This window comes from Ammospiza nelsoni, chromosome 6 (assembly GCF_027579445.1).
Source record: "Ammospiza nelsoni isolate bAmmNel1 chromosome 6, bAmmNel1.pri, whole genome shotgun sequence".
Classification (NCBI taxonomy): domain Eukaryota; kingdom Metazoa; phylum Chordata; class Aves; order Passeriformes; family Passerellidae; genus Ammospiza; species Ammospiza nelsoni.
Genome location: NC_080638.1, coordinates 43,544,275 through 43,560,313, shown reverse-complemented (window position 1 = coordinate 43,560,313; position 16,039 = coordinate 43,544,275). Strand labels below are relative to the sequence as shown.

Sequence of the window (16,039 nt, the reverse complement as noted above, 5' to 3'; positions counted from 1 at the left end):
GTTTACAGGAGACGGACCATTTTCCTAGTAAATCCTATTTTAAATAAATAAAATACATGTAGCCAAAAATCCAAGAGATTTATATTAATATACCTATTCTCCCCATTAATCCAACCAACAAAATTGTGCTATCCATTATGTCTGCATTATGTTGAGGAATCATTCAATGCAGTTTATTCACAGAGTTTGTTTGTTGTTTGGAGATCCTCGTTCTACTTTTGGTTGTGCTGATTTCTCACTCAGAGGAAAAGAGAGTTACTATACAGCTCCATATGTGTGAGCAAAAGCATTGTTGGGTCTTCTAAATGTGCAGAAACAGAAAAGCTCAGTTTAGGTATCTTCAAGAGTGAAAGGAAAGGGTGAGATGAGTATTAAAATAAGTACAGAGACAGTAAAAAGCTGAAATACAACAATTATGAAACACAGAGAGAAGGTAAGATGAAATTATGGAAAACAATATTTTGCACCAGATATAAAATAGTCCAAAGATACATAAGAGAAAAAGGCCTCAATCTTTTTAATGAAAATTAAGAGTAAGTATAAATGCTTACCTGGGACAAAATGCAAGACTCCTCTCGAACAGTATGCGTTTCAATGTTTGAAATAGCGGGCTCTTAAGCTACATGTTCCACAAAACCCAAAAAGTAAAGCTCTTTTTACCTTTGAAACCATGCACTGGGTCCCTTCTATTCAGTTACCAGTGGCGACTGCTCGACCCGAAACTCTTCAACTGTTGGGAAGCCCATTTGTCAAGTTACTTTAAAACAATTCTGCTCATTTCAAGAGACCCCAGCAGACATATCTGTGTGTGGATAACTCCCTCTGCACAAGTAAATGTCAGTGTGCCTGCAGGAATGCTTACAGTGATATTTGGTCTGCTTCTGCCTAACCATATTTTATTCATTGAAGGGTACAGTTTTCACCAATCCCCAGCAGGTTCCCTTCTAGGAAACAGGACAGATGACCTGAGTTATTGCAACAGGCATCAAAAAAACCAATGTATTGGAGGGACTAAGAGTAGAGACATTTGTTTTCAGCAAAGCATCATAAAAAATAAATTAGGAAGATCCAATGTGTTTTAAATAAAGAAATAAATCTAAACCTTCAGGGGAAGACTGTATTTAAAAATGCAACAGGCCTAACTATTAAAAATGCATGGCAGCAAAACGATACAAGATGTTTTGATGCTTATGGGGAAACTAACAAAACCACGGAATTCTAACTGTCCTTCCACTGCTTTCATTATATGATTCTCTTTTTCCTCTCTTTTTTTCCTTTTTTTTTTAATATTTCTTCCAATTAGTGCTAGCTATTTATTTGCATAAAACCCAGACGATTGCTACTTGCTACCAAAGCTGACTTCCTACCTGAAGATAGTCTTCCATAGCTAAACTTTAACAGGCAGCTGTCATCACAAGTTGATGTTGACAACATTAGATTGTTGTCCAGCACCAGAGGAAATGGATCCTCAAATAACAAACATAAAGAAGAACTATGGGCAAGTGTTTTGATGGAGTTACAGATGGCTAAGCAGCAAGAGCATATGAACTCTTATGAAGTAAAAGATCCTATTTTTATGTAAATGTCCTTACCACTGCTGTGTAAAATCTGGCAATCCCAGCTACCATATTCAAGCCACTTCTTCCTATTGCACATTCTATCTTGAAATTTAGTGTGAAAACTTCGAAGAGCAAAAGGAATTCAACAAGACCTTTCAAGATTTGAGTCGTACACTGACTAATCCCACCTGTAGCAGTTTAATCCCATAGATAACTAAGCACCGTGCAGCTGCTTGTTTACACCCCTCCTGCCATCAGTGGGATAAGGAGAAAAATCACATGGGCTGAGATAACAATTTAATAGTTGAAATAAAGTCAATTATCATGAACAAGCTTCTATGGCATATCAGGTCTTCTCACCAGCTACAGGCTCCCAGGGACCACTTCCCAAGTCCAAAAAACTACTTGCTCACACTTTTGTAAAAAGTATGGTCTCAATCAGCTGGCATTTGCCCTTCATAAATACTTCTACATAAAATCTAACACAGAGGACATTCAAGAAGCTGGTAACAAGTTAAGATAAGCTCAAAGCACACTTGAGAGCTAAACAGCTCCAGTGTTTGGGGAGTGCTTTTGACTTTGAGGCCTACATCAAGTTGATCAGCTCTTTGAAGTAGAACAGAAAAGATTTGGCTTGCTCAGTCAGTCTAGAAATGGATATGATATTCCACTATTATTTTTCACAGAAATTTTATAATCCTTCCTCCCTACTTCTATATATTGAAAGGAATTTTAGGTGACCCAGAGATTCAGATGGAATTTCTTACAGAAACCTAAGAATTGCAAATGCCATATATATACATATATATATTAAGTATATATAATATACTCTAAATGTAAAATCTAAGTTTTCTTTATTCTATACCCAAATTAAAAAAACTTAATAAATATCCTGTTGTCACCAGTCTTTAATAAAGCAAGAGTTTGAAGCTTGTTTTCTCTGTTTTTAAACATGCCTGCCTTTTTGTAGTGGAGAAGTGCATACAGTACCTGTTGTTATTCTTACATTGTTCCTTAAAGTTTTCATAAAGACAATAGGTTACCAGTGAAATATAATATCAGCTCATCAGGTTCCTGAGGTGCTCTTCTGCAAAGCTATGAAATAACAGCTCAGCTCCTCCTTGGAGAAACCTAATACAAAATTTTCCACATACAATCACCTTAAAGTCTTCCCTCCTCCCTCTCCAGCTTCATATCCCACCCAATCCCTTCAATTTCAAAAGATTCTTTTAAAGAAAAGAAAAAAAAGAAAAAAATAAAAGAAAAACAGCTTATAAAAGAGCAAAGAAAATAAAGTTATTTTAATATATATAGAAAGAGAACAAAATGAAACTTGAGGGAAAACTTACTGGCGTTACAGTTTATCCTGATACAGTCTAGATGGGGAAAAATAAATGAAAGATGAAATTGCATCCTTCAAGGTAACAGCTGCAGACATCCAAAAACAATCAGTCCACCCTTCCGGGGACAGACACACGCAAAGAGATGTGGCCATTTTATACTTATACACAGTCTGTACAAGTTCAGGAGTGGGTGTATATGTACAGTATATTCAATGTAAATATCTGTTACATAAATATATATATATATACACATATATATATACATATATGTATAGAGAAATATACCAATATACATACATAGCCACATGTTGCTACAGAAAGCTCTTTTCTTTTTATAGAAACCTACAAATCTAAGAGAATCTTCCACTCCAGACCATGACTTGATATGAATTACAATTTAAAAAGTTATAATTAAGGCATTAAAGTCTCCCTCAAGACACAAGTCATACTCAAGTGTCATTTTGCTTTTTAGAAACCTTCAGCAATTTCTCTAAGAAGCTTGAAGCTCAAAGTGAACCTTTACACTTGGTTTCTTTTAAATTAATTTGTATTGTTATTGCATAAATACACCATCTGTCAACAGAGAATACCTGTAAAATCAGCCTATGAGATTTTTTGGTGCAATATTTAACCCTTTCCAGCTCTCCCAAAGACAGACCCTCTTCTAATTCCCCCAAAGCCGGCCCAAAACACTATTAATATGTGCACAGACACATTTGACACCGTCTGCTCAGGCGAGGAAAGGGTTAACATACTGCCCAGTTGTGTCCTATCATAAAATGGCCACTTGCAAACAGCTAACCGCACGAACGCCCAGCCCAGATTTCAGCTACTTCTGGAGGTTGGGAATACTTTTTGTCGGGCTTGGCAGGGAGAATGGGGAAGTCTTTCAAAGGTCCCCAGCCCTGCCAGCTCCTCAGAGCCCAGGCTCATCTTGCTGCCTGAACGCCAAGGCTGAGTGGGGTGTTCGTAACGTTCAGGGAGAAGATGAAACGGGCACTGAAATGGCAGATCTGGGAACCTTTGCTGCCCTGCTTCATTCAGAGGTCACAGGCAAGGGAGGGACAAAGAGAGGTACAAGGAGAGAAAAATGCTTGTGGAATCTGATAAATGGTAACAGAGGAGTCTCACAAAGAAAGCAAGTTGAGGTAGGAGAGCCTGAGCTAGAGGGCTTCAGAGCATTGCTTCTCTCGTTTAACACACTAATGCTCAGCATATCTCAGGATGTGATCCACAAGAGGATCTTTCATTTATAAATGCCTATTTACAGCCTTGTGAACATCCACTGCTGTGATGTCTAACATGGGCAAGAGTTTTCATATCAGTGCTATTACATGTCTTGGGCTATGCTGGCCTTCTTGCAGGAAATCAAGGCTGTGAGTAATAACACAATGCAGTGGACATGTTGTCTGCACAACTAGAGCTTTGATCACCAGGAATGGTTGCATTTATTACAGAGATATGGCCCAGCAAGGGAGATTATATAGAATGGCTGAGAAATATAATGCAGTTTGCTTCTTAACTGGACCAATTTTATGTTTGCTCAGACAGATGTAGGAAAATTATTTCAGTAGCTAAACTCAGTTCTTAAAAAATGAAGGAGGGGAAAGAACAAAAGTCTATAAATAATAAATAAAGACTTGCAATGAGCAGGGACATCCCAATCACGAGTAACATAGCCAGAGAGAGTCTGTTTTCAAGCAGAACTTCTCCTGAGAAAATCTGGGTTTGGTTTTGTGCGATTAGGTTTGTCATGTGTCGTCAACCGCAACAGAAAAGTGGGAGCAAACAGCCCTGGAGCAACTGCTACGATCACCATACAGTGGTGGCCATATCCCTTACAGGAGTTGGGTGGGGTAAAGGGAGCTCTGAAGTACATGCAGGGGAACTTCCCTCTCTGACCTGATGGAGAGTGACAGCAAGAGAGACACCCAAGTCTCACCACAGGCAAGTGAGGTCAAGGGAGTTGCTATAGCTGGAACAGGGGAATTTCTTACAGACTAAAGAACAAGTGTGCTGGAAAGGGAAACATACATGGCTGGTCCTCAGCAACATTCATCAAAGAGACTAAAATCACTCTTGAGCTATTGATGTCTGCAGAGATTTTTTTGGTTTTTTTTAGTGATACCAAAAAACTATTTGTCCTAGGGCTTGCCCTCAGGCTGAAACACTATTCAAGATGAAGGGATAGATGTTTCAAACTGAAAACCACTGTAGCCCTTATCTTGGCTGCAAGATTCCTATTTCAAAGGATGAGAGTCCAGGACTGCCCTGAGAAGTGCCCTGACATGGCAATACTACATCTCCAGACTGTGAGCACAAAGTCTGCAATGCCACGCAATTGGGAGCCAGACAGAAACACCCAGGTGCACTCCAAAGGAAGCAGCTCCCCATGCAGGTTTCATTTCACTGGGTTGGTGTGGATCCTGCAGGGCAGCTAAGAGAAGGTATCTGCTTGCACTGTTACCCCAGCACCACCATCCAAGAACGTGCATAGGGGTTTTTTGTTGCCTTAATTTTGAGCCTTGCCCAAAGCAGTCCAAAAATTTTCCAATTATTAACACATGAAGTTGTTCTCTCTTTCTTAAATGAGTTTTTGATAAGGAGGAAAACCCTAATGTTCCTCTAAACTAGTAAAACAGTACAAATCCAAAGCAGAGGTTTTTCCTGGAAGTGAGGAGGCAGGTGTAGTTTGGTGTTTGTGCTCTGAACAGCAGCATCTGGCTAATTTGGGAATAATTTTTAAAACTCCTTGGGATTCCTCCTGCACAGAACCAGAGCAATAAGACTTCTGGTAATCATCATCTGGGCCACTCAGCCCTGTTACCAGTATTTACTTCTGAGATAAGTTTTGGAGATGAGTATGCCTGAACAGCTGTAAATCCAGTTACCTGCCAGTTCAGCAATTGGATGAGGAATGTGGTGGGTAGTAGGCAAGTGAAAATAGAGTCTGTTACTGCATGGGGAGCAGGATTAGCTGGGAAGACCTTCTGAATTAATTTCATTAATTCACTAATGTACGCCAGAAGTTTCTTAGTGCTCAGATGAAAGGTTTTCCAGAGCACATCACCTGAAAAATGGGCCAGAGACATTCTCCTTTAAAAAGGTTAAATAACTCGGCTGCAGTTAGCTAACACAAAGGATCCATTGTTTGAATGGAGGTATCTTTAGCAGCAAACAGAGATCTGAAATCTTACCATTTTTATCATTTTGTCTGAAAATAGTAATATTTACTTGATGGTGCTAAGGCTTCAGGCTGTTTAATCCTTGAATAAAAAAAAGAAAGTTACCTTTACGGTGTGAGGACAAAATGGTTTTTCCTTTGGATAAGCAGCCAGCCATATGGGGTTGTGGAAGAGTACTTTAGGGCAAGAATAGGATAAAAAAGATAATCAAGGCACAACTTCTTCTAAGCTCACACTGAGTTTATTTCCCATGGGAAAACCAGATAAAGTCCTGTGCACACTTACCCTACATTATATTAAGGCTCCTTGCCTATCTCCTATTTGCAGTATTTTTATGTAGAAATGACAAAAGAAACTTTCCCTTTTGGATGGGCAAATGTGGCTCTGGCACCTTCAGGATTTATCTTAGGAAAAGAGAGGTGAGAGAGAAGATTATACCTCCTTAAATGAGAGGCGGAAGGAAATACTTATCCTTGTCACCAGTGACCTGAAGATATGCCAGGCCAGGAAGAAAAAAACCCCTAAAACAGTCTTTAATAAAAGTCAGTATAACATTATAACCCTGCCACTTGTAAATGGGAGGAAAAATGTGAACTTGGATCTCCCTATCAGACCAGCCATTTCTTTCCCTTTCTGCACATCATCTCAGCATCAAAAATAATTCCCAAGCATGTTCCAAGCTATGATTTGCCTAATATCTCTCTCTCTCCTTCCACTCCAGACTCATTTCTTCAAAATCCTTCTCAACAGAGATATGTATCACATTTGGATTTCTAATCTTCACACCACAAAAAACTCAAATTACTGAGTCAACTCATGTTGACTACTGTCAACATGAAAATTTGCAATTTCTCAGGCACCCCCACTGGAAAGGTCTGAAGCAACTTCCTTGTCCCCTTCCTTAGAGAATCATTCATTGCTGCTCTTCCTTTCCCTCCCACGTTCCAGAGCAAGCCCCCAGCTGCCCATGCCCACTGCATCTCTCTCTCCTGGCTGGTTTGGACCCTGGTTGGAGGGGTGAGAGGGATATGCCAGCCCCTGCAGGCTGCTCCGTACGCTCTGTTCTCAGGGCTGTTTGCCGTGCGGGCCGCAGGCTTCAGGCCTTTGAAGGGTCGAATACCATCTTTTGATTTACCATGGCTGATGGGTATGGGAAAGCTTTACAACTGAAACACACAGAAGAGTCAACCAAAAAAAAAAAAAAGAAGAAAAAAAAAAAAAAGAAAAAAAAGTAGGGAAGACCTTAATAAAGACACAAATGATAATAAGTAATCAAATGGAATAGATCACAAAAGAGAAGAAAGAGAAAGCTCTTAGTAGTAGTATTAAATGACATAAGAAAAGCACAATTAAATAATGCACCCCTCAAAACAGTCCTTTTTCACACATATCTATCGTGGGTTAGATGCTCAGGGGATATTGATTTACAGCTAGTCAGCACCAAGCACACTCAGATCTTCAGAGGTGGTGCTGATGACTGTTTCTCACTGGTAAGGAGATTTTGGCAAAGTCAGGTAAAGATTTAGTTCTTGTTTGTGACATTTGGGCTATGAGCAGTCTCCGTATAGAGTTATTGTGACTTAGAGTAAACAACTGGAAATTAATGGCTCTGGTAAGGTGATTCTTCCTCAAATTCTGTTCTTCAACAGCAAGGTAACTGCTGTTTTGGCAGAAGGAAAGTCCTGTTTCAAGGACATTTTCTGACAGTTTTATAAATCCGAATAAAGGAGAGGTGAAGCTCAGTCTGCGTTCCAAAATTCTAAACCACCCCACTGTTGAGTTAGACACAGGAGAGTGCTGACAGGTTTCCATTGATCCAGCCTATAGTCACTTCAGGGAAGATTCAACCTCACAAAACTTTACAGCTGAAAAGCTGGCAAAATGTGGCATACACATTGCTTCAGTCCCTGCTACTACACAGAGTCAGCCTTTAGTTTACACAGGGGTTTGTTTAAAGATGTTGTCCCTGCATTAGGCTGTCAACAACACATCTTTTCCCAACATGTGTAGACCATCTGTCAAATCTTTAGCCACGTATTTTAGGAGCCAGACAGAGTTGAACAGTCCACCTCTAGGCTAAGTGGTGGCATAACAAATCCCAGTGAGTGCCAAAAGTGACCAATGCCAATAAGACTTAAAATGTTGACAGGTCCTGAAGGAAAATGCCAGCATGATATAATGAAAACTGGAAAGGAAAAAATAAACTTTAAAAAATAAATATCTTTAGGGTGATATAAATATCCCCTCCTCATATCCACTATTCAGGGTCTAACTCTAGGAGGCTGCAAACACCCAAAATGAGCAAATTCCCCTAATTCTCATTAATTTTTAAGAAGATCTAACAGAATCAAACAAGTGGTATCTTTCTCAGAAGAAAAAGTGACAGTTTTTTATGAAGTCTGGCAATTTTCATGCTGTAGTACTTTTCATGTGGGAATATCAAAGCTGATAAAAGCAATCCTTACTAAAATACTAGGACATAGCTAGTCAGCACCAAGCATACTCACATCTTCAGGGTGCAAAGAATTCTCCTTTCGACAAGTAGAGGAACTAGGGCTTGAAAAGTAAAAGAACTGGGCTACAGGAGCATATTGTAGAATTAGGCAGATACTCAGTTGCCCCATCACTTCTCCAACAGAAGTATGCCCCTACCAAACTTTCAGTGATTAATTTTATTTTCTGAGAAAAAAAAATAGCCATAATTCTCAAGAAATTAAACAGGGGAAATAGAATCTTATTTTTCTTGATTATTAGCAACCAATTAGATCAGAAGAAAATGCAAACACATATAGATAGACAAATGCTCTGGAGTTTTGTAGAAGATTCTCATTGCACATGTAAAGAGGCTCAACAGCAGTTTTTCTGAGCTGCTCTCCAGAGAAACCCTGCAAATCTATGAAATTTTCCTTCCCTTAGAGTTAATATAGGCAGAGATGGCTACCATCAGAGTGCTGTTTCTCTTTATTTGAGGAGTTACTGACACAGCTGAGGTTCATCTATCCATCTGTCCTATAGGCCAGTTTGGATAGCACAGCAAGTGCTCTTATGCAGCTATGGACTCAATAGTGCTTTATGCTTCTTCAGTCAAGCTAAGTAGAACAAATATGCAAATATATGGGGGTTTTTCTGGTTGGTGTTTAGCTTTTATTTACTACAAGGCAATAGATTGTATAGACTTTTAGGTGGACACTTTTCTTTTAAGAAATATGAACTTGTTTGATGCATCTTCTTCACTTTCTTATTCAAAAAGTAAATAATAGGGTCTGGATCACAATTTCAAAGGCAAAAGAAAAACTACTAGATAAAAATTTAAAAAGCAAGCTAGTTTCCAGAGGACAACATATTGTACAAACAAAGCTGCTACATGGTTTGCTCCTGGTAGCCACAGCAGGGCTCTGAATGGGGTGATACTACTAGCTCAAAAAATGCAAAACTTGCTCTAATGGGCCTTAGAACTTTAAAAGCTGACAGAAGTTTTCACAGACCGTACATGACCCTTCATATAAAATAAGCTACACATTAAGAGGTATAAGATTATGCATTATTATGTTAGTTTTGCCTCTTTGAGTCAGGACATCTTCTTGTTTATATTCCTGACTTCACATGAAGCAACAAGCTGCATCACTGAAAAGCAAAAGAAAGCTTCAACTCATGTATTTACATTCTTTAAAAATCTGTCATTCTGTAGCATACATAAAGAATGGCAAGGAAACTAATTTTGGCTAATCTAATAGCACATTCACCCCAATTGTTCTTGTATTGTTGTTATTGTTGGACTTGTTTCTAATTTTCTTTTTAAATTATTTTCTGGGAAAGTCTAACTCTAAGGAGACAGAACACAGCCCTTTGGGATGAGGGGGATGCACTTTCATTGTTGTTAATTTCTTTTTTATAAAGACACAGCAATAAGACCAGCCTTTTTTATTAGATGTATAAAATATAGCAAGCTATATCAAATGCTGACAAATTATGCAAAGGGCAGGGGGTTCACAGAACTTCTGCCTGCCAACATATCAATTTTTCTTCCTTTCCATGTTTGTCTTTGACTGTTTTGAGTGATGCTGGGTGAATGAGGGATGTAACTGATCAAAAGATGGACCAAGTAGCATGTTTCACACAGAGCTCACCAGTCCCAGACCAAGAAAGGAAACTTAAAAACTTAAAGACTTAAACAACACTGTCCATTAACAAAGAACTGACAGCAAATCTTCATGCAGCAATGCAGAGGAGAATTTCTCTCCGCAAGAGACTATAATTATAAAAGTTTCAGCATTTATTTTAGAAATCAATACAATCCAATCAAACCAACAGAAAATAAATGAAATAATTTTTTAGAAAACACTAATCACAAGCCCAAATTAATAGTGAGGAGGGCAGTGGGAGGTGTTCATACGATACCTAAATTGACCATGAGTTTCACCCGGCCTCCATCCAGCTCGAGGCGCAGAGTGTCAGCAGAGTCCCGGGACGTGGTCGCCATCAACAGCCCGTAGGCACGCTGGGACATGAAACGGAAGGACACATCCTCTGCTTCTGTGTGCATGACCATTGGCATGATGATCTTCATGTACATGCTGCCATCATAGCTCAAGATAGAGGCCTCTGCAAGGAATCAGCAAACAATTGCAGAAAATGAGAAGAAGTTGCACCTCTGAAGAGCCCTCACATCTACCACAGAGCACTGTGTTTACAGAACACATAGCATAGCACTTGCCCCAGAAAGGTATGTAACTGGGGAAAATGCAACATTTAACTGCACCCAGAAACCCTGCCAGGCAAATATGAACAGCAAAGAAAGATATGGTGTTCACTGCAACTGCTGACAGCAGTACCTATGGACACATAATTCCCAAGGTCAAGCATGTTAGGACAGAGCCCATTTGTGATTATAAGCTAGCAAAGCCTTCGTTTTTCACATCTCCTTCAGTGCACTGAAGTCTAGCCTTCCCAGGACTAGCAGTAATGACTACAGCAACTAGAGTTCTGATTTCTGGTACTCTTGCTGTTGTTTATTTAGAGAGGAACTTAATTTCATTGATATCAGTTTAAAGACAAACAACTGTATAAAGTGAATTTCCTAATAGGTCTTTCCTAAATCAGATTTGTTCCATTTTTTGATTTTATATTTTTCCACTACTTAATAACAACCAGTGTTGGTAGAGCTCTGCTGACACAACCAATGCAAATGAAGAAAGGAACAAACCAAACTCCATTGCAAGTGCCATTCAAATGCAGGAAAAGTTAGAAGATAGAGGCACAATGAAAGCCAGTAGGAGGGGAAAGGAGTGAAGAAAGAAGTTATATTTTTCTATCATCTCTGAAGATGTCAAAGAAAATTGGAATTTCAGCTGAGAAAAAGAGTTAAATTTAGCATTCTCTATTTGTTCAGGGTCTTGCCTGCAGAAAGTGATATTCTCCTCTAAGGGGTAGAATTAAAGCCTTGTGTTAGAACTGCAGCAAGCACTACAGCATAGCAATCATTGTTTCTTCACGGAATATGCTCAAAAGCATTTTCATCTGCAAACTTTACTAATCTACATAAATACATTAATACATGAATCAGAGCATTTCTATTCCCCACAGCCAACCCCTATCAAAGGCAGAGCTGTAGACATTGCTCCATGTAGGGCTTCTACCATAAAACTACATATCAAAATCCCAGAGTTTAAAAGAAAAAAAAAATAGAGTGGTTCAGCTTCCTAGAAACATGGATGGATTGCTCTAAAGCTCTCATACCAGTACCTCATCCAGTTCAGTTCAGCTGGAGCTTTCTCAAATGATTGACTGGGATTCTCTCCAGGCACCACCACCCCACCACCCAGCCCATCTAATTTAATCAACTGGAAAACATGTATTTGGAATGCAGATGTTCTCCTCATGTTTTCGTAAGTCCCATTTTTCCCAGCCAATGAGAGCAGAACTTCCATCAGGAAACAGCAATCTTGGCAGAGACAAACCTTACATCCTCTCAATGTCTAAATGTCAGATGCTACAGTAGGGTAAATGGGTGGGAAACTGAGGAACAGCCAAATGTCCATGCCATAAAATACCCATGGCAAGCTCCAAAACGGCCAGTAACAGAACTGTTAATGCAATGCAATAAATATTTAAATGAGGTGATAAATAAATATATAACTATTAAGCTGATAAAGTGACAGAGAAGACCTACATATGATTCAAAAACATTTAGTGGGAATCACTAAGTTGTGCTGGTGCAGAAACCCACCATATTAATAAGCTGGTATGCAGCACATCTGCAGTCACAGGACATACAAACTTATTACGAAAACTTTTCTTAATATGTTTGGGCGGATGTTTGGGTGCACCACTAAGATGAACAACATCCCTACTCATCAGTTTTCTTAGCTGCATTCATCACACACTGTCATGATCTGTACAGAGAAAGCTTTCTACACACATCACCCACTCAGCCATTACAATACACACATCTCTGGTACCAGCTGCCAGTGCTCCCCTGGGGTCCCACATCTTCACTTGGCCAAGAAACAGAGAAGGAAAGAAAGCTTCTTTTCCAAGGTGTAAGAATACTTTCTTCTTTTCAAAGTGCAATTCTCTTCCTCCTCACGTCTGCAGCGCTCACTTGCCACCCACAGCTGCAAGCTGGAACTAAATGTACTGTATATTATACATACACTCAAAGGCAATGCCTATGTACACACAAACCTTTCTTGCTCTCTTTCCTCTCTCTCTCTGCAGATTGTATTAGAAAATGCAGTCAGGCATGAAATGGCTCTTTTGACGCCTTCAGCTCAGATGTGCCTTGCATGAAACAGTTGCTGGCCCTGGCACATGAATAGCTGAGAGAAGGGGGTTGGAAGATATGGGGACTACGAGTGGGAGTAGCTGACACAAGTGTCCCAGCTCTGCTGCTTCCATCTCCACAGTGCCATGCATTAGGTGCTTTGAAAAGATGAGTTTTCTGCAGTGACTAGAACAAACCAAAAGCATGGTAATAATGAGTCTCTTCCCTTCAGTAAGAACTCGCATCTTTCAGCTTTACTGATTCCATTGCCAGACAATTACTGTTCTTAGACTAGAAATCCCAACCCTTACTATTATACTTATGTAAGGAGGACCTGAAGAATACTCAAAATTGCTGAAGATGACATAAAAGTCTAGACAGCTGACATCCCACAGCAGCCTAAATCAGGTATTACTGTCCCTTCTCCAGACAGTCTGCTACAAACAATGTGATGAAACCTCTTAACAATTAAGCAGATAAAATTAAATATCTTGAAACAGTTGAAACAGGCTTCACACAACCCCAGGAGACAATGTTCTGTTCTTGTGTGTGCCCTATACACTTGATGTATTCCAAAAATGACATTTCATTCTCACTTTGCAAACCTTCAGTCTACAGTACCTGAGAGCTTTTCAGCACATCTTGCAAGCAGAACATTCCCTCCAGCTATGAAAACACCCCTTCAGAGAAGGGTATTGCCTAGTAGCAGTCTTACAAGTAAAAACTATTTCCTTTTCCTGACAGTCAGTCCTCAAAGCTTGAGAAAAGCATGTTACAGTTGAGCAGCACATACAGCAAATCTGCTCAGGGTTGAATGCAACCTGGCAACAAGTGCATGACCTCAGCCTCCCAGACACCTGTGCTGGCAACTTCTTCTGAATGCATCCATTCAAGTGTCCTCAGCCACCTGCAACAATGGGACTGTAATGCTTTGTTCAGCACCATAAATACAGGCAGCAGCACAGTTATCCAAGTTTAAAATACATGCACATTTCTGCCACCCTTCTACTTTTAGGGTAGCTATTATATTGGATGCATAGGAGCAATATGTGAAATCATGTTTGAGACCCCCACAGATTTGTAGAGACAAAAACATTGAGTGGCATTTATTTGTGATCCCAGTGCCAGAAGCTCCATTGCCATTAGCTTGGAGATGGGAAGAGGAAGAAACCAGGTGCTGGTTCAAAACTGCTCTGACACAATGCCAGAAATCTGTGAAAATCAGTATGTTATTAGGAGCAATTAGATTCCCAGTCTTGTGCTCTCAGACCCTGCCAGTTTTAATTTTACACTTAGCATCCAAAGGAGCAATTCATTGCTGCTTCCACACAGGGCTCTGCATAAACCTCCTAGGGAGATGGAACAGGCATATTCTTAGCATGCAGACAGAAAATTATTCAAGACCTCTTCATGCTTTTTCTCCTGCTTTCAAACCACTCTCCTGTATTAATCTCCATTCCTCACCTCTTTTCTTTCTCCTCCCTTTTAGTTTTTCTGTAGTCTCCTGTTCTTCCCTGTGGCCTTTTTTCCTATGCCTCCCAGACTACAATACAGTGTAGTTTTTTACTGAAATTTTCAGAAAGGTGACAGTGCAAAAATAATTAAAAATATCCACACTTCATGAAAGTTGAAGTCCCCAGTGAGAGGACTTCAGGGCACAGGACATTTTCCCCAGCCACATTTACAAGACCAAAATGCTTAGACCAAAGATTTCCACATACTTGTGAATTCAAATAGCCCTAAAGTGCCTAAGTTTTGTATTCACAAACCAGACACTTTCCTGCAGGCATTGATTGCACAGCTCACCTCCTGCCCTCACATATCCACTAGCAGACACATGGCACCAAATAAAAAATAGATTTTCTTAAAACCAAAATTATACTTTAAAACAAAACAAAAACAATTTTTTTTTATAAAAAGAGCAATAAATCTTCTTTCCTGACTGAGTGGATTGCATACAGATGAGTTTCAACAAAAGAAGCCTGACAAGTAATTTGGGAAGCCCGAATGTAATCACTCAGACTGAATCTGATGACAACCCAGGAGAAAATGCTCCTGTTTTGGTGGAAAAGATAAGATGGGAACTTTAAGTGCTCACCAGCAGTTAGGACCTTGCACATCATCCAGCAGGATGGGTGTCAGAAGCTGTGGGGTTCCCTGTGCCAGGCCCTTGCTGCCCGGGGCTGTCCCACACACACAGGAAGGTGAGAGGGACAGATGAGAGCCAGCTCCAGCCAAGAGCCAGGGAAGCTCATGGTGATGAGGCAGGTCCATGCTCCGGCCAGGAAGTCTATCTGCTGGCCAGGGTTAAGGGTGATTGCCAGGCAGGGCCAGGCTTGGCACACCCAGGGCCAGCACTCAGTGGGGCCTGGGGTCTGTTGTGTCACAGCATCACTGGGTGGGGTGGGCCATGGGGGCTGCCATGGGGTGCAGGGCCAGGAGCAGGGGGGAAGCCCCAGGGGCCCGGCAGGGCTGGGGGTGCCTGGTGGTACTGTGCTCTGGGACTGCTTCTCATTGACCCATAAGAAAAGTCTATGTCTTCTAAATGTGCTATGACACCTTCTGCAGTAAATTGAATTTTCCCTGGATGTTTCCCATCTCACTGTCATCAGACTTCACCTTAAACTTAGTCCGCCAAACAGGAAAGAAATTTGAAGGGATGTAAAGGTAATTCACTAGCACTGAGAGGGAAAATAACAGAAAACAGAAAACCATCATTTAAAACCTTCCTAAACTGAAGCATTGCATTAGAAATAAGAATGCTATTTATTAGTCTAGCAAAATACCATGCAAACAATAAATATCACTAATATTTAGACAATGATAGGGTTTACTGTGCTAGTAAGAAGAAAGCTATTCTGCTTTAGAGATTTCAAACTGACAAGATGTCAGTATTATTATTATGAGTTGTCATCCAATGGAAACTCATGAAAATAAAACAGTAAAAATCTTGGACACATAGAGATACAGAAAAGTAAAGAAATCAGACTGGTTTTGCTGGTACTTAATCTCTCTGAAAGACCAAAGTATTTTTTCAACATCAATCCAAGTTTTTCTTTGCTTCAAATTAAGATGACACCTTCCTTCTCCACTCACAAGGGGGCCGCTTTACAAAAGGATCTTTGTATCCTGAAAATCAGTGTATCATTATTCCAGCTCCCTCACTCTATTTTAGACTAAGTAAACTCC

At 40.0% G+C, this 16,039-nt stretch overlaps 1 protein-coding gene across 1 annotated transcript in view; it reads right to left on the bottom strand.

Annotated features, from left to right (window-relative positions):
• NRXN3 (neurexin 3) overlaps window positions 1-16,039 on the bottom strand; it is a 703,958-nt gene that overhangs the window by 613,853 nt on the left and 74,066 nt on the right. The window contains exons 5-6 of the mRNA XM_059474030.1: window positions 10,486-10,689; window positions 2,909-2,935 (exon numbers count right to left, since the gene is read on the bottom strand). Of these exons, the coding sequence (XP_059330013.1) occupies window positions 2,909-2,935; window positions 10,486-10,689 (231 nt within the window). The remainder of the gene's footprint in view (window positions 1-2,908; window positions 2,936-10,485; window positions 10,690-16,039) is intronic.